The sequence below is a fragment of the Gymnoscopelus braueri genome, assembly GCF_963280865.1.
Source record: "Gymnoscopelus braueri genome assembly, chromosome: 4".
NCBI classification, from domain to species: domain Eukaryota; kingdom Metazoa; phylum Chordata; class Actinopteri; order Myctophiformes; family Myctophidae; genus Gymnoscopelus; species Gymnoscopelus braueri.
In genome coordinates, this window is record NC_137605.1 from 5,590,482 (window position 1) to 5,614,249 (window position 23,768).

Here is a 23,768-nt window from a genome sequence, read left to right on the forward strand (position 1 = left end):
ATTGATAATTCAAAATATGCTCCTCATTGACTTACATTGTACGGTAAAACAGCTGTTAAAGTCACTCTTTTTGCACGTAAAGGAACGCAAACAAAACTGGTTCAGACAATATAGAACATCACCAAACCCAATACTGTTTATTTTTTTAATAGAAATGTCAACTTCCTGCTGATTTTACCATTTGAAGATCCGGATCTAGATCCGTGGATCCAGTCCGGGTTTTCTTCTTAATAAAAATAGCAAAATTAACAGGACGTTAACATTGGAGTTACATCATGGCAAGGTAACTACACAACCCAAACCTCTACCAAAGTGTTCTTGCCCTTTAAGTAGAATAATTTCACTGCCTGTGATGTTGTCACTGCTGTATTGTAAGTACATGTGATATCAAACCTTTACTGTTATAGTGATTCATTGATTAATGTGTTGTATTGTAACCAGGTTTATTATCAACTTGTAAACTGGGCAGTGGAAATATTTAATAAATCTTTACTTGACAACAGCATTGTTCAAGTCTATGAATTGACTATGACAGTGGTTCTTGAGGGGGTCCCAGGGGGTCCCCAGCAAAATGTGTTAACATAGCATCACAATCACTTTAACTTTAACCACTTTAACCCTATACACAATGGCTATTTGAAAATAGACGATCTACAAGCTCACAAGGTGTCACAGCACATTGTGAGCTTGTAGATCTGCTTTGTTTTTAACATTATAACAACACACACGTCTCCACTCACTGACACAACATATTTTCAGAAGGGGGTCCGTGGACAAATGCATATTAATATGGGGGTCCTTGACATGAAAAGGACTGAGAACTACTGGTCTATATGGTACAGTATTGTAGGCTTACTGTACAGGCTTATACAACTATATATCTCATATTGACACTAATTGTTTATTTTTTGTTTTTGTTTTTATAGATACAAAGATAAAAAGAGAGAAGTATGACTAAGCTACATAATCACAGAGTCAATTGAACCAGAAAAGTGAAGCTAGGGTTCATGTGGTTATAGAATAACAAGTGTATACAGCATGTGTGAAGTTGATCACATGAACGGTTCTGATGATAATGTGAAGAACATACATAACAACCTTTATTTTATTTTTCATCAGGACATTGTAATGATCATTAGAGTTTGAATGTTCAGAGTTCAGAGTTTGAATGAATGTAGAATTATGTGCAGGATGTAATTTGCATACAGATGTGAGGGGACTTCATTTAATTGACTACTTAATTTTTTAATTTTTTTTTATTAAAAAGATAAATACTCTCTCTCACACTTATGCCAGTGTGCCAGTGGGCACCTTGGAAGAGTGGGAACTTTGGGGGGAGAGGAGTGGGCACTAAAGAAGAATGGGCACCAGGAAGACTGGGCAATGGGGCGAGGGGGGGGACTGGGCACTAGAGAAGAATGGGCAAAAAAAGTACAATATAAGAGTTTATTTGCCAAAATACTGAATATAGTAGGCTACTGTTAAAAACAGTAAAAACTGTCAAATACCTGAACATTTTAAGACAAGTGAAGACAAGTATCCCTTCGGGGACAATAAACATTATTATTATAATTATTATAATTTTGTTTCCTTCTTTCTTTCTCCAACCATGTTTTACTAAACAGTCTAGACTGTCGTCTTCCTGGATACAGATGATGCAACATCGTATCTTATACTATAATAATCTGATTGGCTGATTATTCTAAACTGCAGAACAAATCCTCCTTCCTTCTCATTCAGACTCGAGCTTCTCTTGAAGTCAACACCTGTTTATTTTGATCTGTTTATTCTGATCTATTTGTTCTGATCTGTTTAATCAGATCTATTATTACGATTAATTCAGTTTAGTTCAGGTTTGATTTGATCTGCGATGATGAAGATTACAGCAGCCCTCCTCATCCTCTCCTCTGTACTTGGTGTCAAAGCTTACCGTACGTATATCAGACTCATGTTGTTAAAATATACATTTACGCTATATACATTTATATTTCTACTGTTGTTATATAACATACATGTATCTACTGTTATGATATTAAGTATACATTTATATGGTTATGCAGCATATTTGTTGTCTCTGCCAGACCAAAAGCATAGAGAGAGAGTATGTTTTGAACCCTGTCCGTCCGTCCGTCCGTCCGGCCGGCCGGCCGTCCGGACGCCCGCGCGCGGGTGTGTGTGTGCGTGTGTGTGTGTGTGTGTGTGTGTGTGTGTGTGTGTGTGTCCGTCTGTGAACAGCTAATCTCCGGCACCGTTGGCTTGATCGCAGCGAAACTGCGCACACACTCTCCCTGGATGCCAGAGCAGAACCTTTTTTGACAGTACTGTAGCTACAGATTTCGTCCAAAAATCCCGCAAATCGGAACACAGTCAACAGTCTATAGTCATTAAACGAAAGGGGTGTTTCATATTTATCATATTCCATCCTGATTGTCTAAAATTGGCTTCGATTGGCTAAGATTGACATCTAAAGTTTGCAGGAGTGTCCCGTTTTGAACAAAATGCTGCAAATCATGAAAGCAAGTCCGATTGCGGTGAAACTTTGCACACACATTCGCACTACATTGAGGAAAAAATGCCACCTTTTAACATTCCCCTATTATAGCGCCACTTGGAGGCCGAATTTTGCAACACTTTTTTTAAAATATATTAGGCTACTCCTACAAATGTTGTCCAAACATCATGCAACTCGGTACACATTATCTCTAGTCAAGTGATCAAGACTGGATTCTCCTGTCTTCATACGAATCAGGCTAACAATATTATAAAAACAATGAATCCAATGTTTCAGTACATCTGTTTTACAGGAAGCTACCACTATTCAACCTTTCACTTCATATTCAACTTCAGGACCAAGCATGATTCTTTAATATCTGATGGTCTGATGAGCCATTGTTACAGAAGTTGTTTAATTTAATTTCATCTTTGTTTTCTTTCCAGTCATGCATAAGGACATTGCCATCACTGGCTGTTCAGACACAGATGGAGAGGAGATGTATGGAGTGGATGGTGAGGTGATCTGGTACGCAGACTTCATCAAAGGGAAGGAGGAGATGCCTCAGCCTAAGTTCATAGTGCCAATCACCTACCCAGGACAGTATGGAGTAGCTTTGAATCAGCAGCAGGTCTGCAAAGAAAGCCTGAACAGATGTCGAACAGCCTTGAAGAACCTACCACTGGAACCAGGTACTGTATACAGAAATACTAAAGACAACAACAATAATTATTAACTACTGTTAAACATATTTTACATCAATTAAATCATTTAACCACATGTACCCTAGTGTCCCTATTCTGGGGAGAACATTCAACGACAATAGATCTTGTAGATCTGCTTTTCTAAGAGATTTGTGTAGAGGGCGGAGGGGGGCCCACTGCATGTGGCTAATGCATTGTTTTGAGACATAATAAACTAAGATGAAAGAACATGATTAATTCAAGTGAATCAAAAACTTTAGAAGTTATATTTTAATCAAATAACCTATGTGCTAATTATGCCTTTGTCTTGAGAAACGATTGCTCTCCCTCCCTCTGGAGGGGAACATAAAGTATTACGTTCTCACATTATGTGCCATAAATTCCACATCTATATATATATATATATATATGTTTATGATCTCTTGTTATGAATTGCCTTTACTCGTAATTTGAAAAAATGTCATCTTACTCATCCCTGTAAAATAGGGATTCTCTAGTTGAGGTCATGTGGAGCAGGCTAAGCACTTGACCGGTGATTGACCTGTATCTTTCACGTGCATCTTCCACCTGTCTCTCTATTATGGAACAGGGAACTTCCTGCAACAAGGGAATTTCCAGATTGACCCGTATCATTCACGTGTAAGATACACGTGTCTGTTGTGTAACTTCATGGCCGGGGTCAACCAGTTCACTTCTGACTGGGCTGGTTCCGCATTTCTGGAGGACTTCGGTTCTCACTTCAACTCTCCAAACCTACTCAATTTGACCTTCTCCTTTTTGGAGAAAGTATGATGCGGAGTCAGCTGCAGTAGTCACACGCTTCTAGGGAAGTGGCCCATTTTAAAAACACTATATGGGGTTCTTGTTCTGTCTCAAGCTGCAATCTTCATGTCTAGACGTTTACCAGGTACTCAGCCCCGAGTCGAGATATGACAGATTGTTTCAACAGTATGTAACGTCTCTGTGTCTTTGTGTATTTTATGTGTCTTCAGAAGAACCTCGCAGCTCCATCTACCCCAGAGATTATGTTGAACTGGGAGTGGACAACTCTCTCGTCTGTCATGTGACTGGTTTCTATCCTGCTCCAGTTCACGTCACATGGACCAGAAACAACCACAACGTGACCAGTGACATCACTGTCACCGTGCCGTACCCCAACGAAGATGGAACCTTCTACCAGTTCTCCAGGCTGAAGTTCAGACCAGAGCAGGGAGACATCTACAGCTGTACAGTGAACCACCTGTCACTGACTGAACCTGAGACCAGAGTGTGGGGTAAGAACACTGTCCTGATAAAATAAACCCTGTCCATAAATATGTACAATTTAGGCATGTAGGAGACGCTCTTATCCAGAGTGACATATAAGTGCAAGACCGGCATACATAGTAAGCAAACTAAGCATAAACTCTAGTCAATAAACTACAAGGTAAGTAATCACATTGTTTGTTCTCCAGAGGTTACTGATCAAATCTAACTAATGGGCCACATGGCTGCCGGTATACATAGTAAGTAAAGTTTACTTAGTAAACTAAGTGTTACGTGTATGGGTTTGGGGAGACTGTATGTTTATGGGGAGACTGTGTATGGTGTTTTTCTCCCTGCTACTCTCTGCCTGCTGCTCTCTGTCACTCACTCTCAGGTCCAGCCCATTCACTCAACTCAACTCCGCCTCTCACCACCGGTTGGTCCTTCCCCTCATCACTCCACCAATCACCTCCATCGTCATCATATATAAAGCACCTGTGACGGCGGCCATCTTTCTCTCTTCCCCACCATGCTTCCAGCAGCTCATTTGTTTGCTCCATGTATTGTCCTAACTAATTCACCTCCAGTCTTATAAAGACTTTCTGACCTTTTGCCAAACGTTTAGTACAGGGGGGGGGCAGTTTAGCTCTGGGGTACCCTGTACATATTGCACGTAGGTAATTCCAGTGTTTAATCCCACTAGTCTAGAGGTGAGTGCCACCCATTGTATTTTCTGTTCTTTGTTAGAGTAGGAAGGATTTGTTTCTCTTGTGAGTTAGTAATATCTTTATTTTGTTTAGACTGAGTTTTGGTTTTACTACATTCTTTCCTTTGGCACCACCTGACCCTCCCTGTATTGTTACCTGGCATTCATTTATTTTTGGTTCACTTAGTTTGTTAATAAACAACTTTTCAGTTGACCTCAACTTCTGTCTGTCTCAATTATATAATTTGGGTATATGTTACCGTCCCTTCCTCCTGGACCACCATCTGGGACGTAACATTTGGGGGCTCGTCCGGGATCCTCATGATCCCAAAATATAATACCCTGATTACATAATTGAGACTCTAAAGACAGATGGATGTTGTGAATTGTGAAGTTGTTTATAACAGTGTTATTACATAGTCATGATTGACATCAAAGCGTTTCTTGAGCAGCCAACGTTTGAACAGTTCAACACATTTTTGAAAGATGATTTACTTGCCCTGGCAGCGTATTTTAATATTCCTATCTTAAAACCAATACTTAAGCAAGAGGTTAGGATTTCAGTTTTGGAGAAACTTATTGAGTTAGAGATTTTGACTGTTCCTCCACCTACTCCTGCAGAGCAGGTAGAAGGTGTTGTCGAACATGGGTCACCTGAAAAAGCTCCACCAGGTGGAGACCAGGAGGAGCCTGAGGTTCCTGTGTCGCCTACATTGTCCACTCGATCAAGTGTTTCTAGTGACAAGGCTAGGATAAAAGTTCGTATTGCCCGCCTTCAGGTGGAAGCTCAGGAAAGAGCTACGAAGGCGGAGTATGATCACAAATTAGAATTAAGGCGGTTAGAAATTGACGCTGAGAAGGAAGTTAAATTGAAGCAACTTGACGTTGAGATGCAAAAAGTTAAACAGTTTTCTTCTCAATCTGTACCAACCCGCCCCTTTGATGTAGCGAAAAATGTTGCGTTGGTACCCCCCTTCCGGGAGTCAGAGGTTGACTCTTATTTCAGTGTCTTCGAGCGCATTGCGCAATCTTTAAAGTGGCCTAACGATGTTTGGCCAGTTTTGCTTCAGTGCAAATTGAGTGGAAAAGCTCAAGAAGTAGTTTCCTCTCTGTCATTAGAGGAGGCATTACAGTACGAAAAAATCAAGGGTGCCGTTTTACGTGCTTATGAATTAGTGCCTGAGGCATACCGACAGAAATTTAGGAACCACAAAAAGGCCAGTGGTCAGTCCTATGTGGAATTTGCAAGGGAGACAGGAGTTTTGTTCGACAAATGGTGCGTTGCCACTAAAGTACAGGACTTTGATTCTCTCCGTGAGCTGATCCTGTTGGAAGAATTTAAAAATTCAATGCCAGAAAAGATAGTCACTTATCTAAATGAGAGAAAGGTGTCAGACTTGCCACAAGCAGCCATTCATGCTGATGAGTTTGTCCTCACCCATAAGCAGGTGTTTGGGCCTTATCAAGCAGCCAAGCCCTCTGTGTTTAAGTCTGTGAAAACAGATCAAGGTTTCTCACAGCCTGAAAAAGCAAAAGGAGATTTTTCATCCTCAAGGGAAGAACGTGAGTGTTACTATTGCCGTAGAAAAGGCCATCTAATTTCTGATTGTTTAACGTTAAAGAGGAAACAACAATCGCCTGGTTTTTCATCTGGCCCTTCGCAAACAAAACCTGTGAGTTTGATTAAGACTATCTCAGGGTCCCGCACGGGGGCTCCTCCCCCTCAGCAAAGTGCACAAGATGATTGTTTCAAACCTTTCATTTTTAAGGGGTTAGTCTCTCTAACTGGGGATCCTAAAGACCAGAAGCCAGTTAGGATATTGAGGGATACTGGTGGGTCACAATCGTTTATCCTTGCTGATGTACTGTCACTGTCTGAGAGTTCCTCCTGCCAGTCTAATGCAATAGTGCAAGGTATTGAAATGGGATTTGTTCCAGTACCACTGCATAGAGTCCACGTACACTCTGAATTGGTGAGTGGATTTTTCAAAGTGGCTGTCCGCAATGCTTTGCCTGTGAGGGGTGTAGACTTCATAATGTCTAATGACATTGCAGGTGGTAAAGTAGTGCCAGTACCAGAGGTGATAGACAAGCCAACCATTGACTCGGTGTCTGATGAAGTGTTCCAGCAGTACCCTGATGTGTTTCCGGCATGTGTAGTTACTAGAGCTCAGAGAAAGAAATTTGGCGTTGATTTGTCTGAGTCTTTCCTAGGTTCAGACACAGGGGAGGCCTTGGTAGAAAAAACAAAGACCACAGTTAATGTAGAACCTGAAGGTGTGGGAGTGCAAGATGCTCATGATTTAAACCTGCCGGTTGACCGTGCACAGTACATGGTAGAGCAACAGGGTGACAGTACCCTTGCCAAGTGTTTGGCCTCTGTTCTAGGCAAAGAGGAAGCAAAAGCCAAGAAGGTGGCATACTATCTTGAAGATGGTATGCTAATGCGCGCCTGGTCTAATCCTGCTGCAGAGGGGTTGGATTGGGGCACATGCCACCAGCTGGTGGTACCTCAACAGTATCGACAAAAGGTGCTGTCCTTGGCTCATGACCATCCCTGGTCCGGTCATCTTGGTGTAACCAAGACATATGACCGGGTCCTGAAGAACTTCTTCTGGCCTAGACTGAAACATGATGTTGCTCAGTACTGTCGTGCATGCCATGCTTGTCAACTGGTGGGTAAGCCAAACCAAGTTATTCCTCCTGCACCTCTTCATCCTATTCCTGTTATAGGAGAGCCTTTTGAGACAGTCATAGTTGACTGTGTGGGTCCTTTACCCAAAGCAAAGTCGGGGAATCAGTATCTTCTAACCATTATGTGTGCTGCAACCAGGTTTCCAGAAGCCATTCCCCTGCGCACAATTACTGCTAAAGTGGTCATTAAAGCTTTAACCAAGTTCTTTTCTACCTTTGGCCTACCTCGGTTTGTGCAAACAGATCAAGGCACTAATTTTAAATCGAGACTGTTTGCACAAGTGCTTAAAACTTTAGGCATTAAACACAGGGTGTCTAGTGCCTATCACCCTCAGACACAAGGGGCATTAGAAAGATTTCATCAGACACTGAAGTCAATGCTGCGGAAACACTGTCTTGAGTCAAAAGCAAGTTGGGATGAGAGCATTCCTCTTGTTTTGTTTGCAGTTCGTGAAACTGTTCAGGAGTCACTAGGTTTCAGTCCTGCTAGCCTAGTTTTTGGACATACTGTCAGGGGCCCCCTCCAAGTCCTTAAGGAGCAGTTGGTTAATGTTGAAGCAACTTCTCAATCAGTCCCTGAGTATGTTAATCAGTTTAGAGAACGCTTAAAGCAGGCCTGTTCCTTAGCCAAAAATGCATTAGCCTCTTCTCAAGTGACCATGAAACAACACTTTGACAAGAAAGCTGTTGCTCGTTCCTTTAACACAGGAGATAAAGTGTTACTTTTGTTACCAGTACCTGGTTCCGCTCTCTCTGTTCGCTTCTCTGGTCCTTATCTGGTAGAGCAAAAAATCAGTGAGACAGACTATGTTATTCGCACCCCTGACCGAAGGCGCCAGTCCCGTGTGTGCCATGTTAACATGCTAAAGCTGTATCACTCTGGGGATGAAGTTCCAACTAGGTCTCCAGAGCCTGCAGTTTTAGGTGTAGCATTAAATTCTAAGGTCTGCGATTCTCAACCTGATGATGATGGGCTGGTGTTGCGCAACGCAACCCCACAGGGTGCAAGACTAGCAAATTCTGAAATGTTGTTGAATCTACCTTCCTTTCTGTCTCACCTGCCAGAGGATCACTTGAGTGATATAGAGAATCTGATTTTGGATTTTCCAAGTTTATTCAGTGATATTCCATCTCAAACTTCAGTTCTCCGACATGACCTTAAACTAACCACTGCTAGGCCCATCAAACAGCGGGCCTATAGGGTTAATCCTGTTAAGCGGGAGACAATGAAAAAAGAGGTTGAGTATTTGTTAAAACATGGATTTGCTAAGCCTAGCTCCAGTCCATGGAGTTCCCCATGTTTGTTAGACATCAAGTCAGATGGAAGCCCAAGGTTTTGCACTGATTTTCGTAAGGTGAATGCAGTAACGGTACAAGATGCTCATCCACTGCCACTGATTGATGACTGTATTGATGAGATTGGTCCATCTACTTATGTGAGTAAGCTTGATATGCTCAAAGGATATTGGCAGGTTCCTTTGACATATCAAGCATCCACAGTTTCTGCTTTTGTGACACCTGATCATTTCTGCCAATATACAGTGATGCCTTTTGGTATGTGTAATGCTCCTGCTACCTTTCAGAGGCTCATTAATCTGGTATTGGGGGATGTCCCCCATTGTAAGGCATATCTAGATGATATTGTAGTGTACAGTTCAGACTGGACTTCACATGTGTCAACCCTGAGAGAAGTTTTTAGTCGTTTAGCAAATGCTTCTTTAACCCTCAACCTAGCCAAATGTGAGTTTGGGAAAGGCACAGTTCTCTACCTTGGTAAAGAGGTAGGCCAAGGAAAAGTGAGGCCCATTGATGCCAAGGTCTCTGCCATCACTGCTTTCCTGAGGCCTACCACTCGAAGAGAATTGCGCCGTTTTCTAGGCATGGCCGGATTCTATCGTGGTTTTTGTAAGAATTTTTCCTCAGTGGTGACTCCGCTCACTGCCCTAACCAGTATCTCTAGGCCCTTTGTCTGGACCAGTGAGTGCCAGAGTGCTTTTGAGAGCGTAAAAGCCCTCTTATGTAGTGCACCTGTCCTCTCAGCTCCAAACTTTACTCTTCCTTTTAAGTTAGAAGTAGATGCGAGCGGTACTGGAGCCGGTGCAGTCTTGTTGCAAACAGATGACCAGGAACTCGACCATCCAGTTTGTTACTTCTCTAGGAAGTTTAACAAACACCAGCTCAGGTATTCAACCATAGAGAAGGAAACACTGGCACTTCTGTTTGCATTACAACACTTTGAGGTGTATGTAGGGTCCAGTATACTTCCTGTGGTAGCTTACACAGACCATAACCCCTTGGTTTTTCTATCCAGGATGTATAACCAGAACCAGCGACTCATGCGCTGGGCCCTTATTGTACAGAATTATAACTTAGTAATACGTCATAAGAAAGGTTCCGAGAATGTCTTAGCAGACGCTCTCTCCCGCAGTCTGTAAGAGTGGTGTTTTGTAGCCACAAACATTTTGTTTGTGTCTTTAGGGTGGGAGGTGTTACGTGTATGGGTTTGGGGAGACTGTATGTTTATGGGGAGACTGTGTATGGTGTTTTTCTCCCTGCTACTCTCTGCCTGCTGCTCTCTGTCACTCACTCTCAGGTCCAGCCCATTCACTCAACTCAACTCCGCCTCTCACCACCGGTTGGTCCTTCCCCTCATCACTCCACCAATCACCTCCATCGTCATCATATATAAAGCACCTGTGACGGCGGCCATCTTTCTCTCTTCCCCACCATGCTTCCAGCAGCTCATTTGTTTGCTCCATGTATTGTCCTAACTAATTCACCTCCAGTCTTATAAAGACTTTCTGACCTTTTGCCAAACGTTTAGTACAGGGGGGGGGCAGTTTAGCTCTGGGGTACCCTGTACATATTGCACGTAGGTAATTCCAGTGTTTAATCCCACTAGTCTAGAGGTGAGTGCCACCCATTGTATTTTCTGTTCTTTGTTAGAGTAGGAAGGATTTGTTTCTCTTGTGAGTTAGTAATATCTTTATTTTGTTTAGACTGAGTTTTGGTTTTACTACATTCTTTCCTTTGGCACCACCTGACCCTCCCTGTATTGTTACCTGGCATTCATTTATTTTTGGTTCACTTAGTTTGTTAATAAACAACTTTTCAGTTGACCTCAACTTCTGTCTGTCTCAATTATATAATTTGGGTATATGTTACCGTCCCTTCCTCCTGGACCACCATCTGGGACGTAACACTAAGCATGAACTCATGCTTAGTTAAAACAGCATTACAGTGCTAACTGATGAAGTAAATTACAGAGACTGTTAAAGCAGTGAGTTCTGGAGCACATATTTTGTCAACATTATTATTGGTGAAATGTGACAACAGAAAAAACAGACCAATGTGTAGAAGTTGTATTATAACAGTAGAAGTTTGTCAAAAGGTAAATTGTCAAATATGAAATATTTGATTGAACTTAACGAGAAAAAGAGAAAAGAAAAGGAAAATAAGATTATGTTAATAAAGTGACAGACTACAGCCTACTAGGAAAAACGCAACTTATGTCTCTTGTCTATATTTTCCCTGTATAAAATAGGACACATCTTCTGCTCACAGGTAACTCATGTCTGAGGCCTGTAACATAAACAAATAATTGGTCTATATAGGTCTGTTTATTCCATCTCCGTCTTTTGTTAGGCCTAATAGGCTTCCATGGAGGCTGGAATTAGGGTTCCAAGGAAGGATACATTACATTAGAGGGTAGGGCGAACAGGTTTGAAAGGCTGACTTAAGCCACACTCACAGACTGACTGTGTGTGTGTGTGTGTGTGTGTGTGTGCCTCTCCAGATGTGGATCAGATCCAGTCCAGTGTGGGTCCTGCTGTGTTCTGTGCTGTGGGGCTGACCCTGGGTCTGCTGGGGGTTGCTATGGGAACCTTCTTCCTCATCAAAGGAAATGAATGCAATGTCTTAATTTAATCATTTAATCGTGTTCTTCAATTATGATCATGGTCATTGTTTCTCATTATCTTAACACAAACAGTTCAATCACTTAAATTAACAGGTCTGTAGGATTATACAGTATGTTGTTTTCTAATTTAATTGATTTCAAATCAAGGTTATGTTTCTGTGATTGGGTGAGTGATAAACAACATCAACCGCTCATTGACCGCTCTCCCTGCCTGTTTGTCAGCGTGTCTCCCCTTATGTTTGTCTGCTAGCCTGTCTGCCAGTCAGCTTGTCCACCTGTTTACTCCCAAGTCCTTCAGTCTTTCCTCTGACAGTATTTCCGCCTATTTTTGTGTCAGTCCACCTGTATGTCCGCGTGCCTGTCTGTCTGTCAATTGATTTGTTTGTCACTTGGTCTGTCTCAACTTGTGGCTGCTATGTGTTTATCTATGTGCCTTTCTGCATGTCTGTCTGTGTCTGCCCACCTGCCTTTCTGTGTGAGTCCCTGTCTGCTTGTATTGTTCGTCCATCTGTAAGTCTGTCAGCCTCGTTGGTTGTACGTCTGTCCCTCTGTCTATGTCTTGGTTTTCCTCTCGTCTGACTATCTGTGTTTCCTCGTTTCTCTGTCCCGTTTATCAGCAGTACAGCTAGTTGCCTGCCCGTCGGCTAGTCTGTGTGCTGTCTGTTGGCTGTGTTCTGTCTCGCCTGGTTGAATGAATGTGTATGTCCTTATATTTGTCCTTTTGAATGTCGTCTGCTCCTCTGTCCAGCTTTTCTGCTTGCCTCCCTTTCTGCCCATTTCTGTCTTGCCCTTCCCCAGCCCAGTCCCGTCCTGCGCTGTACAGTTCAGCTGGCCCAGTATTTTTACCCTGCCCCTGCCAGTTCTGTTTTTGTTCCCTGCCCTGTTTCTGCCCCGCTCTGCCCTTGTTCCTGCCTTGCTCTGCCCTTGTTCCTGCCCTGTTGTTCTGTATTAGTCTTGTATTCTGTTACTCTGTTGTTGCCTTGGTGTTCTGTATCTTGTATTATTTTGTAGTATTGTTCCTAATGTTTCCTGTCTGCCTAGTTACTGTTTACCTGCCTTGTCTCACCTCCCTGTGATTATTAGTTATCTCCACCTGTGTCCTGTTAGTCCCTCTGCCAATCATCTCTTAATTGTCTGTTGAGTTCACCTGTGTCCTGTTAATCCCATTAAGCCCTGTGTTTGACTATGTACATGTCGGTCCGTTGACCATGTTTGGAGAGTCCACTTCATGTTTGGCAGTTAGACCTCAGAATTTAAACTTGCCTACTTGTATTTACCTGTTTCCGTTTGGTTAATAAATACTTTGAGTTTATCCTTCCTGCCTCGAGTCCTGCTTTTGGGTCCTCTGCACTTTCCTGGCGGGGTCATGCCTATGTTCCCTCAGCCCTATGTTACCTCAATCCCTAACAGAAAATGAATCATCCAAATTAGGCCCTATGTTCCCTCAGCCCTATGTTCCCTCAACCCTGTGTTCCCTCAGCCCTACTGTATGTTCCCTCAGCATCACAGATGGCCCTGCCATCATGTGCTGTTGGTGTCACCTGTTGGGGTCCCTGAAGGAGGGGGGGCTGCCCTAGTTCCACTTGGGGTGTCACCCCAAAGGTCAGTCTGTCTGTGTCCCAGGCATACCTTGTGTGTGTCCCATATGATCTGGTGTGTATAGTGCAAGTGGCAAGTTGGTTGGACCAACGGTGTCCGAGAACTGAAAATATGTGAATGTCTGTAAATATCTGTCAGCGGGTCTGGGGAGAACACACAAGTCTCTGTGTGTTTGGCATAGTGTGGGTACCGGCTTCCCTGATTGGCCAACCCAACCCATTGGTTGTGGATCGTCTAAAAGACTCAAAATAAGGTAAAACCGCTGGCAGTGGCGGATGAATTAATTAATTAATACCTGGCAATGAATGTGTTAATACCTTACAGCAAGCCCAAATATTTAAATGTTTAAAAAGAGTCCAACTATTAATGTTTATTAGTCAGAAATCCCGGCCATCAGTGACACTTATAATCTACACATTTTCCATTTCAAAAGTCCATACTTTCCAGATTCAAATGTCCAGAATTCTCTATTGATTCTTCAGACCATATTTGACATACAAGTATAATAGCTACATGTAGATGCTTATGATTGTAGCCAAGTACATTAGGCTCATACAATGAAGCACTGCTTTATTAGAACATTAGAAGTTGTATTTTTGAAAATGTTCGCCTATAATGACAAAATAGGGACGCCACATTGAAAGTGGTTAACACTAAACCCAGGCAATGCTAAACCAGAGCAATGTTATTGAGATTTTGTCATTTACATTTTAACTAACTGTATACCTTCAACCCCTACTGTAACAGAAGGGATGTTCATGTACAATTCACCAGTGAACTAGAAAGGAGAACTAAAGTCTATTGACTTTGCTTTATTGGCTGTTAGATTAGGTCAATCATATCAACACTGTTTAATAAATTACTATGATTAAAGACACTCCTACACAGAAGGTTTGTGTATCTAAGGCTAAAGGATACCTTTATAGCTTCCTTATCGCTTCCTTTATGGCTGTGTTCGCTGTCATTTCAATAGACACTGTGAATAGACTGTGCTGCACAGACAGAGCTTTTTTTCCCCAATTCATTTTCGGTTCTTATTTATAAAAGAGACAAAAAATATGGAACTTCCAGAGGAAGTGGTCCAGGCTCTTTCAGTCAATACCGTCAAGAATAGACTTGACAAATTCTGGTCATCAAAATACTTTTTGTACAATTACAGGGCTGGCTTGTAACTTCATAGACTGGTTAACCAACAGATTTTAACATTTTAATGTAAAATATGAAATTATGCGTGTACCGTATGTATATTGGGGGATTGTATGTGGGTTGTGGAGTAATTTGTGGGGTGGGGTGGGTTGATGGGTTGAAGGGTAGTTCATTGTGAATTGTGAATGTTGCAATTTGAAAGGAAATATTTACATTGTGTTGCGTCTGGCGTAGAGGATTGCATCCGTTGCCAGAAAATGTTCAATACATTTCAATACGTTTCAATAAATGATTGACCTAATCCAACAGCCAATAAAGCAAAGTCAATAGACTTTAGTTCTGCTTTCTAGTTCACTGGTGAATTGTACATGAACATCCCTTCTGTTACTGTAGGGGTAATATCATAATAATAATAATAATAATAATTAAAAAAAAAAAAAAATACTAATAATGCGGCCAGTGGTGTAAAGTAACTAAGTACATTTACTCAAGTACTGTACTTAAGTACAATTTTGAGGTACTTTTAATTTACTAAAGTATTTCCTATTTTCAATACTTCTACTTCTACTCCAGTACATCTCGGAGACAAATATTGTACTTTTACTCCACTACAATTATTTGAAAACTTTAGTTACTAGTTACTTTTCAGATATACATTCTATATTATAAGGCATGCATTAACCACTTTAGTCCTTTTATACCTAGGCTATTTGAAAATAGCAGATCTACAAGCTCACAACGTGTCGCGATGCGACACGTTGTGAGTTTGTAGATCTGCTATTTTCAAACATTCTAGTACTTTTACTTTTGGTACTTTAAGTACATTTTGATGCCAATACTTTTTGTACTTTTACTCAAGTAAATTTTGAATTCCGGACTTTTACTTGGAACAGAGTATTAGGATACTTTTACTTAAGTAAATAATTTGAGTACTTTTTCCACCACTGCCCTCGTCTCAGGTCCCACATCGAAGAGGCCGGGGGTGGTTTATACAGAATACAGAAGGTGATTATGTGGTCAGCGGTCTGCTCTGGCTCCCCACACTCACATGATGCTCCGTCCGCCAGGCCTCACTTCCTCATGGATGTTTTGAAGCATCCGAGACCGCTGGAGAAGTCAGTTCAGTTACAGAATGTCAACTCAACAACACTTCAACTAAACTCTGAAACATCTCAACTCAACAACACTTCAACTAAACTCTGAAACATCTCAACTCATCAACATGATTTCAACTAAACTCTGGCTCTGTGTCTCACTGTGTTTCATCTGTTTCCATGCAGCAGGTAAACTTCGTTTATCTACTTTATTAACAACTAAACAGTCAGTAACAATTCACACATTCATGACTTTATAACAGAAATATGAAGATTGATTAACATAATTAACTTTTCTATTTCCAGATGGATATCTATTATATTGGGTTGATTATTGTGTGTTTAACTCCACTGAGCTACAGGATACACAGTTCCTGAGAACATATTATCTCTATAAACAAGAGTTTGTCAGGTTTGACAGCAGGGTGGGGGAGTGGGTTGGATACACTGAGTTTGGTGTGAAGCAGGCAGAGAAGTGGAATATACTACCTGCATACATGGCTACAATGAGAGCACAGCGAGAGCTATACTGCAAACCCCACGTTGATGTAGACTACTACGCTATTCTGGATAAGAGAGGTGAGCTGATCTCAGAACTGCACTACAACCCATCACCTCATACACAATAACATAAAACAATATAAATGCATTTATTTTTAGAGATTATTAATGGTGTTAACAATATTCTAATGGAGGTGATGATAAACATTTCACAACACCTAACACTTAAGCCCTATATACTACAGCTGATTGACAAGTTGTGATGCAACGTTTTGTGAGCTTGTGGATCTGCTAGTTTTGCTTTGTTCTATTTAATAACAAAAATAACATCATGAATGAAAATTGTGTGTGTGCGTGCGTGCGTGTGCGTGTAACTGAACTAGAATATCTATCTATAAATCTATAACTTATCTATTGCAGAGGTAGAATTACTTTTGTATGATGATATTAGAATTATGTAATGTGTTCAAATTGCATTTTATTATTGTATTCTACACTGTAACAAACTGCAGAATAATGTAAGACAAGCTGCTTCACATATAGACGTTGGTTAAATATTTCAATATTATCTGCCACCATCCGTTGGCCAAACCTTATTATAATGTGTAAATGACAATATTAATAATAATAACACTGTAATAATAATAATTATTATCATTATTAATGTGTAAATGATAATAATAATACAGTATTAATAATTAATTGAAACCTTTATTTATTCTCGAAAAGAGCATTGAGGTTTACCCTCATTTGCAATGCTGTCGAGATTACATACACAAAAAATCAACAATTAAGGCACATACAGATATAAAACACAGAAACAACAAAAAATAAAACCATAACAGAACATTTGTAAGTTAAAAACAATTACATGTTGAGGTAGGGAGAATAATAATAATAACACTAATAACACTACCACCACTACTACTACTACTACTACTACTACTACTACTACTACTACTACTACTACTACTACTACTACTACTACTACTACTACTAATAATAATAATAATAATAATAATAATAATAATAATAATAATAATAATAATAATGTTCTTGTCATTCCAGTGGAGCCCTATGTGAGACTGAGCTCAGTGACGCTCCCTGGTGGCAGCAGACACACAGTCATGCTGAAGTGCAGCATCTATGGCTTCTATCCTAAACTGATCCTGGTCACATGGCTGAGAGACAGACAGCCAATCACCTCTGATGTGTCCTCCTCTGATGAGCTGGGAGATGGAGACTGGTACTACCAGTACCACGCCTTCCTGGAGTACACACCCAGGTACACACCTAATAGACACCAATACATAGAAATACACACCACTACTCCTCCCTGGAATACACACCCACCTACTAGACACCAATACATAGAAAGACACACCTCTACTACCATTACCACTCCTTCCTGGAGTACACACCCAGGTACACACCTAATAGACACCAATACATAGAAACACACACCTCTACATCCAGGTTTTGTACCTTGGCACCAAGTACGCACCTCTACACACCCAATACACACCTACAGCACCACACACACCACTAACCACCAGTACAGATCAGTACAGTACATACCGTACCCTTGACCCAGTCATATGGGTCAAGGGTGAATGTTCAGTGTACTGAAAAGAAGTGATTTGGGAATACTGTATTTAAAAGTTGCTGAGAGGTAGAATGTTTCCACAACAATATTGCCGTCTATGGTTTGTTTACTTCCTGGTTTACTTCATGGATTATGTAAAGAACAGACACACTGGAAGGGCAATGGAATGGATTGAAGTGACGCTTATGAACAAACACTATTTCTAACGATTGCAACCTTTGTCAGATAATTGATTGTGGAAAATAAAAGAATGTCTTGTTTTTTTATTTGCACTGTATATCATTTTATTGAGGTATCTAAAGAGCACAGAGAATGTTTCTGAACGGGCAGTCTGGCAGATTCATCGGGTTTCCAGGCCAGAAACCGTGTTCTTTAGACCTGAATACAATGATATAGTGTGCACATTGAAAAATCAGAGACCAGAAAACAAAGTGTGATATTATGTTATATTCCTGAACCGATTATTGAACAAAGGCCACAATCATCAAAATGTACATAGTGTTTCTTCACAAGCCTGTCTTTCCAAGATTGATTGTTTATGGTTAACTCAAAAATACTTAAACTCACTTAAGATAAATGAAGTTATATACTGATGGAAGTAATAATGTGTAATATGTTTTAACCCAATACAGTGTGTGTGTGTGTGTGTGTGTGTGTGTGTGTGTGTGTGTGTGTGTGTGTGTGTGTGTGTGTGTGTGTGTGTGTGTGTGTGTGTGTGTGTGTGTGTGTGTGTGTGTGTGTGTGTGTGTGGGTGGGTGGGTGGGTGGGTGGGTGGGTGTGTGTGTGTGTGTGTGTGTGCGCGAGTGCGTGCAGATCAGGAGAGAAGATCTCATGCATGGTGGAACTCCCCAGCCAGACTGAGCCTAAAATAGTGGACTGGGGTCAGTTACTCTACTGTACTTGTCTTTACTGTAATCTACTGTAATCTGATTACTGCACTGTTTTCATGTACTGTATCCTACTGTAGCCTGTTTACTGTACTCTTCTTTTACTCTACTGTAATTACTTTAATCGGATTATTCACTGTTTTACTCTCCTCTAATCTAGGTAATCTGTTTACTGTGCTCTGTATAATGTCATGTCATGTCATGTCATGTCATGTCATGTCATGTCATGTCATGTCATGTCATGTCATGTCATGTCATGTCATGTCATGTCATGTCATGTCATGTCATATAATAGTGTTTGATTGTTGTATTGTCAGATGATTCCATGCCAGAGTCAGAGAAGAACAGGATCGCCATCGGAGCATCTGGTCTGGTTCTGGGTCTGGTCTTGTTCCTGTCTGGATTCATCTACTACCAGTGGAACAAGCAAGGTCATTAACATGTTTAATAATTTACTACCAGTGGAAGAAACAATGTCTAATCTATTCTAGAATTCTCTATTTTCTGCATTTCTGCACAAAAAAATGCTCACAATGCATCACGATCTAACGCATCGCTAGATGATGGTGCATGGTGGTGTTACACACCGAACATACCTGTAGCAGAGCTGCAAGGCCAGAATGCGACGCAGATGCCACGTTTTGTGGGTTGTAGATATGCTGCTGTTCTCGATACGTGACCTTTGTAGGACGAAGTATAAATTCCAGGCAGCAGCAGCTATAGCGAGACAGTCAGGGAGAGAGAGAGAGAGAGATTACAAAGTAGGCTTCTGATGTGACAATGAGGATTTAACTTTATTTAGTGTGCAACTTTGCATATTTTGTAAGAACAATTGCCATTTCACCAACTATAAATCTGTTCTCTAAAGCAGTCTAAAGCAGTTAAAGGATTCTTTACCGATCTACAAGTTCACATTCTCAGCCCGGCCGGGTCAGGCTCGGGCAGAACCAAGCAAGAAATGGAGAACTCTACATTAAATGTGACACATTATACCAAATTGGACAGACCTTGTTACACAGTATGTGATATTAATGTGGTATTAGTGATATTAATGTGATATTACAGTAGGTAATAACTAGACCGGTCTGTCTGTCTGTCTGTCTGTCTGTCTGTCTGTCACCTGTTTTAACCATCTCTCTTCTTCTATCAGGACGTATTCTGGTGCCGTCAAACTGAAGGTGAGAATATTTAGACTCCTCCCACACATCCACGTTGACTTCCTCTTCCTGTTAGACACAAACACATGTTTATAAAACTTGTATTTATTTATTATATTTGTATGTGACCAGTTTTGAGAGTTGTGTTAAAAGAATGAGTAGAAACTGTATTTAAACACATTAAATGGAATTGAACCAAATCTTGTTGGTCGAATAAATGTAAAAACAGTTTGCCTAGTTCTGTTTCCTGTGATTGGGTGCATCCACACATGTACGTCAAGCTGTCGTACGGAAGTCCCATCCACTCCCATGTTAAGTTAAAAACCGGAAGTACCGTTCCGGTTTTTCCTATAACATGGGAGTGGATGGGACTTCCGTACGACTACTTGACGTACATGTGTGGATGCACCCACTCAGATTAAGATAGTTCTGTTTCCTGTGATTCAGATTCAGATAGTCAGATAAAGGTGTCAGCATGACAGTTTTAACAGTCAGACTACTACTGTACATGTATCTGGTTCGTCGGTGTGGTTTTGAATTTACACAGTTAATAAAGTCTAATTCAGTGGTTCTCAGAGTGTGGTCCAGGGACCCTCAGGGTTCCTCGAGGGTCCAAATGGACCCTTACAGTTCTGTAACTCTGAGAGAGTACGGTCCATTTGGTTCAATTTGTTCACTCTCACAGTTATTGGGGTTCTTTAACATTAAGACGATCTCAAACATTAAAAGGTTTGAGAACCACTGGTCTAATTCTTAATGGTTTATTGTCTTTTCACAGAACAATGTGTTTTTATTGGATGTTTGTGTTTTCACAGATGCAGACAGTCACTGCTGCCCCCTGGTGGAGAAAGGAGGAAATTCATGTCGTTCCAAGCTTTGAAATACATGTAACAGCAGCAAAATGATGATTTGACCACTTTAACCCTATAAACTATGAACCATAGGGACCCTATTCTGGGCATGTCATAATATGCAAACATTAGACGAAAATAGAACATTCAGCAAACATAACCCACCTACAAGCTATTTGTAATAGGGGTTACGTGGTTAATAAGCCCTTTTCACAAAACTGGCAAAACATGGCAGTTACTTTGCATTTTGTGAACATTCATTAGATCACTTTTTATAATTATACCATCATCTGACAACAGAAACATAAATATGTCAGTGGCAAAAATGTTACCGTGTTATGCACAAGATAAATGATCACAGACAGAATCAGAGGTAACCTTACTGGTAAATCAAATCAAATCAAACTTTATTTATAAGCTAGTGAAAAGAAGTGAGTCTTGAGGCGAGATTTAAAACCCCCAATACATAATGGTTAGAGGAAGTTTGTTTGTTTGTTTGTTTGTTTGTTTGTTTATTAAGGATCCCCATTAGTCTACACGGTAGTGGAGACTATTCTTCCTGGGGTCCAGGCAAAAGACATCACAATACAAATCATAAAATGCAGCACAGCATGGTCAATCAATGTTAGTGAAATACAAACATAACGAGAGAACAAAATCGACATTAAAGGTCAGATAAGAATTTAAAAACAGGTTCGTCTGCCTGAAAAAATATCAACCTAATCTAATCTAATTTTCTTTCTGATCATTGCTTCCCTCAGTAGGTAAGAAGTAAGTTGGCCCTGCATGCTTGTGAAAAATATCTTATTTTATCATTTTCCATAAATAATTTATATGTGATCACTTTTGAGTTGCAATCATTATAGCATGTAATCATTTATAATACGTAATCATTTATATGTGATCATTTACAAAAATGTAATCATGGGTGATTTTAAGTTAAATTTGAGTTATAAATTGCTTGGTTTGAATGTAATGTCTCATTATAAATAAAGTTTCATGTAAGGCAAAGGGTAAAGGTTTGAGGTAGGACTGGGCAATATGACTTCAAATCAATTTAAAACTTTTGCCTTGATTATGATTAATGAACCATTATATAAAAAAGTTACATTCTGTTCTACAAGCTCACAACGCGTGGCAATACGAACACGGTGTGAGCTTGTAGATCGGCAATTTTCATCATTTTTGTACTCCACTATTGTACAACAAAGTATAATAAAGGCTAATCAATTTAGTCAATCATAAAAGAATCAATTAGATTTTTTTCCCGTGTGGATTCACTCATATACAGTATAAGAAATGATTTAAAAAAAACATGTTAAAAAAATAACAACCTGCTTCTTGATTAATTGATTAATCTGTCTTTCATTATAGCGCCACCAAGAGGCATATTTTAGCTTCTTTTTTTTATTACTCCTATACAAATTGTCTAAACATCACGCAAAACGCAGACGGTACACATTATCTCAAATGATCAAGACGGATCCATCCGATTTTTCATATTCGATCCTGATTGGCAAATTCCGGAGATTGCTGGCCCACAATAACCTTCCTGACCTGGCGGAGACCTGTGCTCCGAGGGGCACTTTTTCTAGTTTGTGTGTGTGTGTGTTTGCTTGTTTTTCCCGTGTTTTCATTATTTATTTGCTAACGATTTAACCATAAAAAATAAAGTTTTTTTGTTTACTTCCTTGTTGACTTCCTTATTTTGGAGTGCCTGGACTGCTTTGTTGCTTATCCTGTTTAACAGTTTTTCAATAAGAGCACCCTTCATTGTTTAATCTACAAAACAGTATACCCTTCATAGTTTGTTTAATCTACATTACAGTATACATAGCACTACATAGTTTAATCTACATTACAGTATTATATAACACTACATAGTTTAATCTACATTACAGTATACATAACACTACATAGTTTAATCTACATTACAGTATACATAACACTACATAGTTTAATCTACATTACAGTATACATAGCACTACATAGTTTAATCTACATTACAGTATACATAACACTACATAGTTTAATCTAAATTACAGTATACATAACACTACATAGTTTAATCTACATTACAGTATACATAGCAGTACATAGTTTAATCTACATTACAGTATACATAGCAGTACATAGTTTAATCTACATTACAGTATACATAACACTACATAGTTTAATCTACATTACAGTATACATAGCACTACATAGTTTAATCTACATTACAGTATACATAACACTACATAGTTTAATCTAAATTACAGTATACATAACACTACATAGTTTAATCTACATTACAGTATACATAGCAGTACATAGTTTAATCTACATTACAGTATACATAGCAGTACATAGTTTAATCTACATTACAGTATACATAACACTACATAGTTTAATCTACATTACAGTATACATAACACTACATAGTTTAATCTACATTACAGTACATCAACTGTTTTATCATTTGCTTGTACTGTACCTTCTTATGTTATTGGACTAATACAATGTATAATGATTTATTGGGTATGAAGTTGTGATGTAATGTTCTCTCAGTCATTAGTTTTACCATTTTGTTATTCAACCATCAATGTGGGAACATCTTTAGAGACTATTCGACCATAAAAACACTTTGTAAAGTTGTTAAACCATTCATTAATTCATGATGAAAGAAAATCAGCTTGGGAAACAAATACAGTTCCCCACCCCCAATATGTATGTACCTTTAGAAACCCTGAACCTTGAGTAGTTGTATTGTTCTGGCTGACAGTCCGATCACATCCTGCACTGACACTGACATGAAGGGTTGCTCTTCTGTTTGTCTTTAATCACTCAAACCCTCTCGTCCTGAAACGGACCTGAGTTACAACTGTATTGGATCTCTTTGTTTCTGTCTTCACCGAATCTCTGCACCAAATATAGCTGATCTAGAACTTGTAGATCTGCTTTTTTTTGGCCAAAGTTCCCCCCAGGATAGCGATGCTGGGGTTCAAGTGGTTAAAAATAATGCATGCATGAGTCATTGAATGTGCGCTTTCAGCCACAATTTCCGACCCCATTTATTGATTTCTTTCCCATACAGTATATTGAAATGTCACATTTACTCGCTGTTCATAAAACACATGATTTTAGAAAAGTAGTCTTTGTGACAGAAGCTGCTGCATCCATGCCCCA

The 23,768-nt window shown here is 40.0% G+C and overlaps 3 protein-coding genes across 3 annotated transcripts in view; all 3 read left to right on the forward strand.

The window, feature by feature from the left end:
- hs1bp3 (HCLS1 binding protein 3) overlaps positions 1–23,768 on the forward strand; it is a 259,964-nt gene that overhangs the window by 145,969 nt on the left and 90,227 nt on the right. The gene's annotated exons all lie outside the window — the stretch shown is intronic.
- LOC308084541 (H-2 class II histocompatibility antigen, A-U alpha chain-like) lies at positions 1,874–11,767 on the forward strand (the record flags this gene model as incomplete). Its single annotated transcript, XM_080427208.1, has 4 exons — positions 1,874–1,931; positions 2,938–3,183; positions 4,188–4,469; positions 11,637–11,767. 4 exons carry the CDS (start codon positions 1,874–1,876, stop codon positions 11,765–11,767), a joined length of 717 nt encoding a protein of 238 aa, XP_080283334.1.
- LOC308083924 (HLA class II histocompatibility antigen, DR beta 5 chain-like) lies at positions 16,050–21,414 on the forward strand. Its single transcript, XM_080426346.1, has 6 exons — positions 16,050–16,177; positions 17,168–17,384; positions 18,519–18,586; positions 18,910–19,023; positions 19,743–19,770; positions 20,565–21,414. The coding sequence occupies exons 1-5, from the start codon at positions 16,096–16,098 to the stop codon at positions 19,766–19,768; spliced, it is 507 nt and encodes a 168-aa protein (XP_080282472.1). The 5' UTR covers positions 16,050–16,095; the 3' UTR covers positions 19,769–19,770; positions 20,565–21,414.

Bases quoted from the DNA above. Each gene is read 5' to 3' on its own strand.
- LOC308083924 (XM_080426346.1), top strand. From the start codon at position 16,096: ATGGCTACAATGAGAGCACAGCGAGAGCTATACTGCAAACCCCACGTT. The intron at 18,587-18,909 runs GTCAGTTACTCT...TTGTATTGTCAG, and splicing joins GCCTAAAATAGTGGACTGGG to ATGATTCCATGCCAGAGTCA. The intron at 19,024-19,742 runs GTCATTAACATG...TTCTTCTATCAG, and splicing joins CTACCAGTGGAACAAGCAAG to GACGTATTCTGGTGCCGTCA.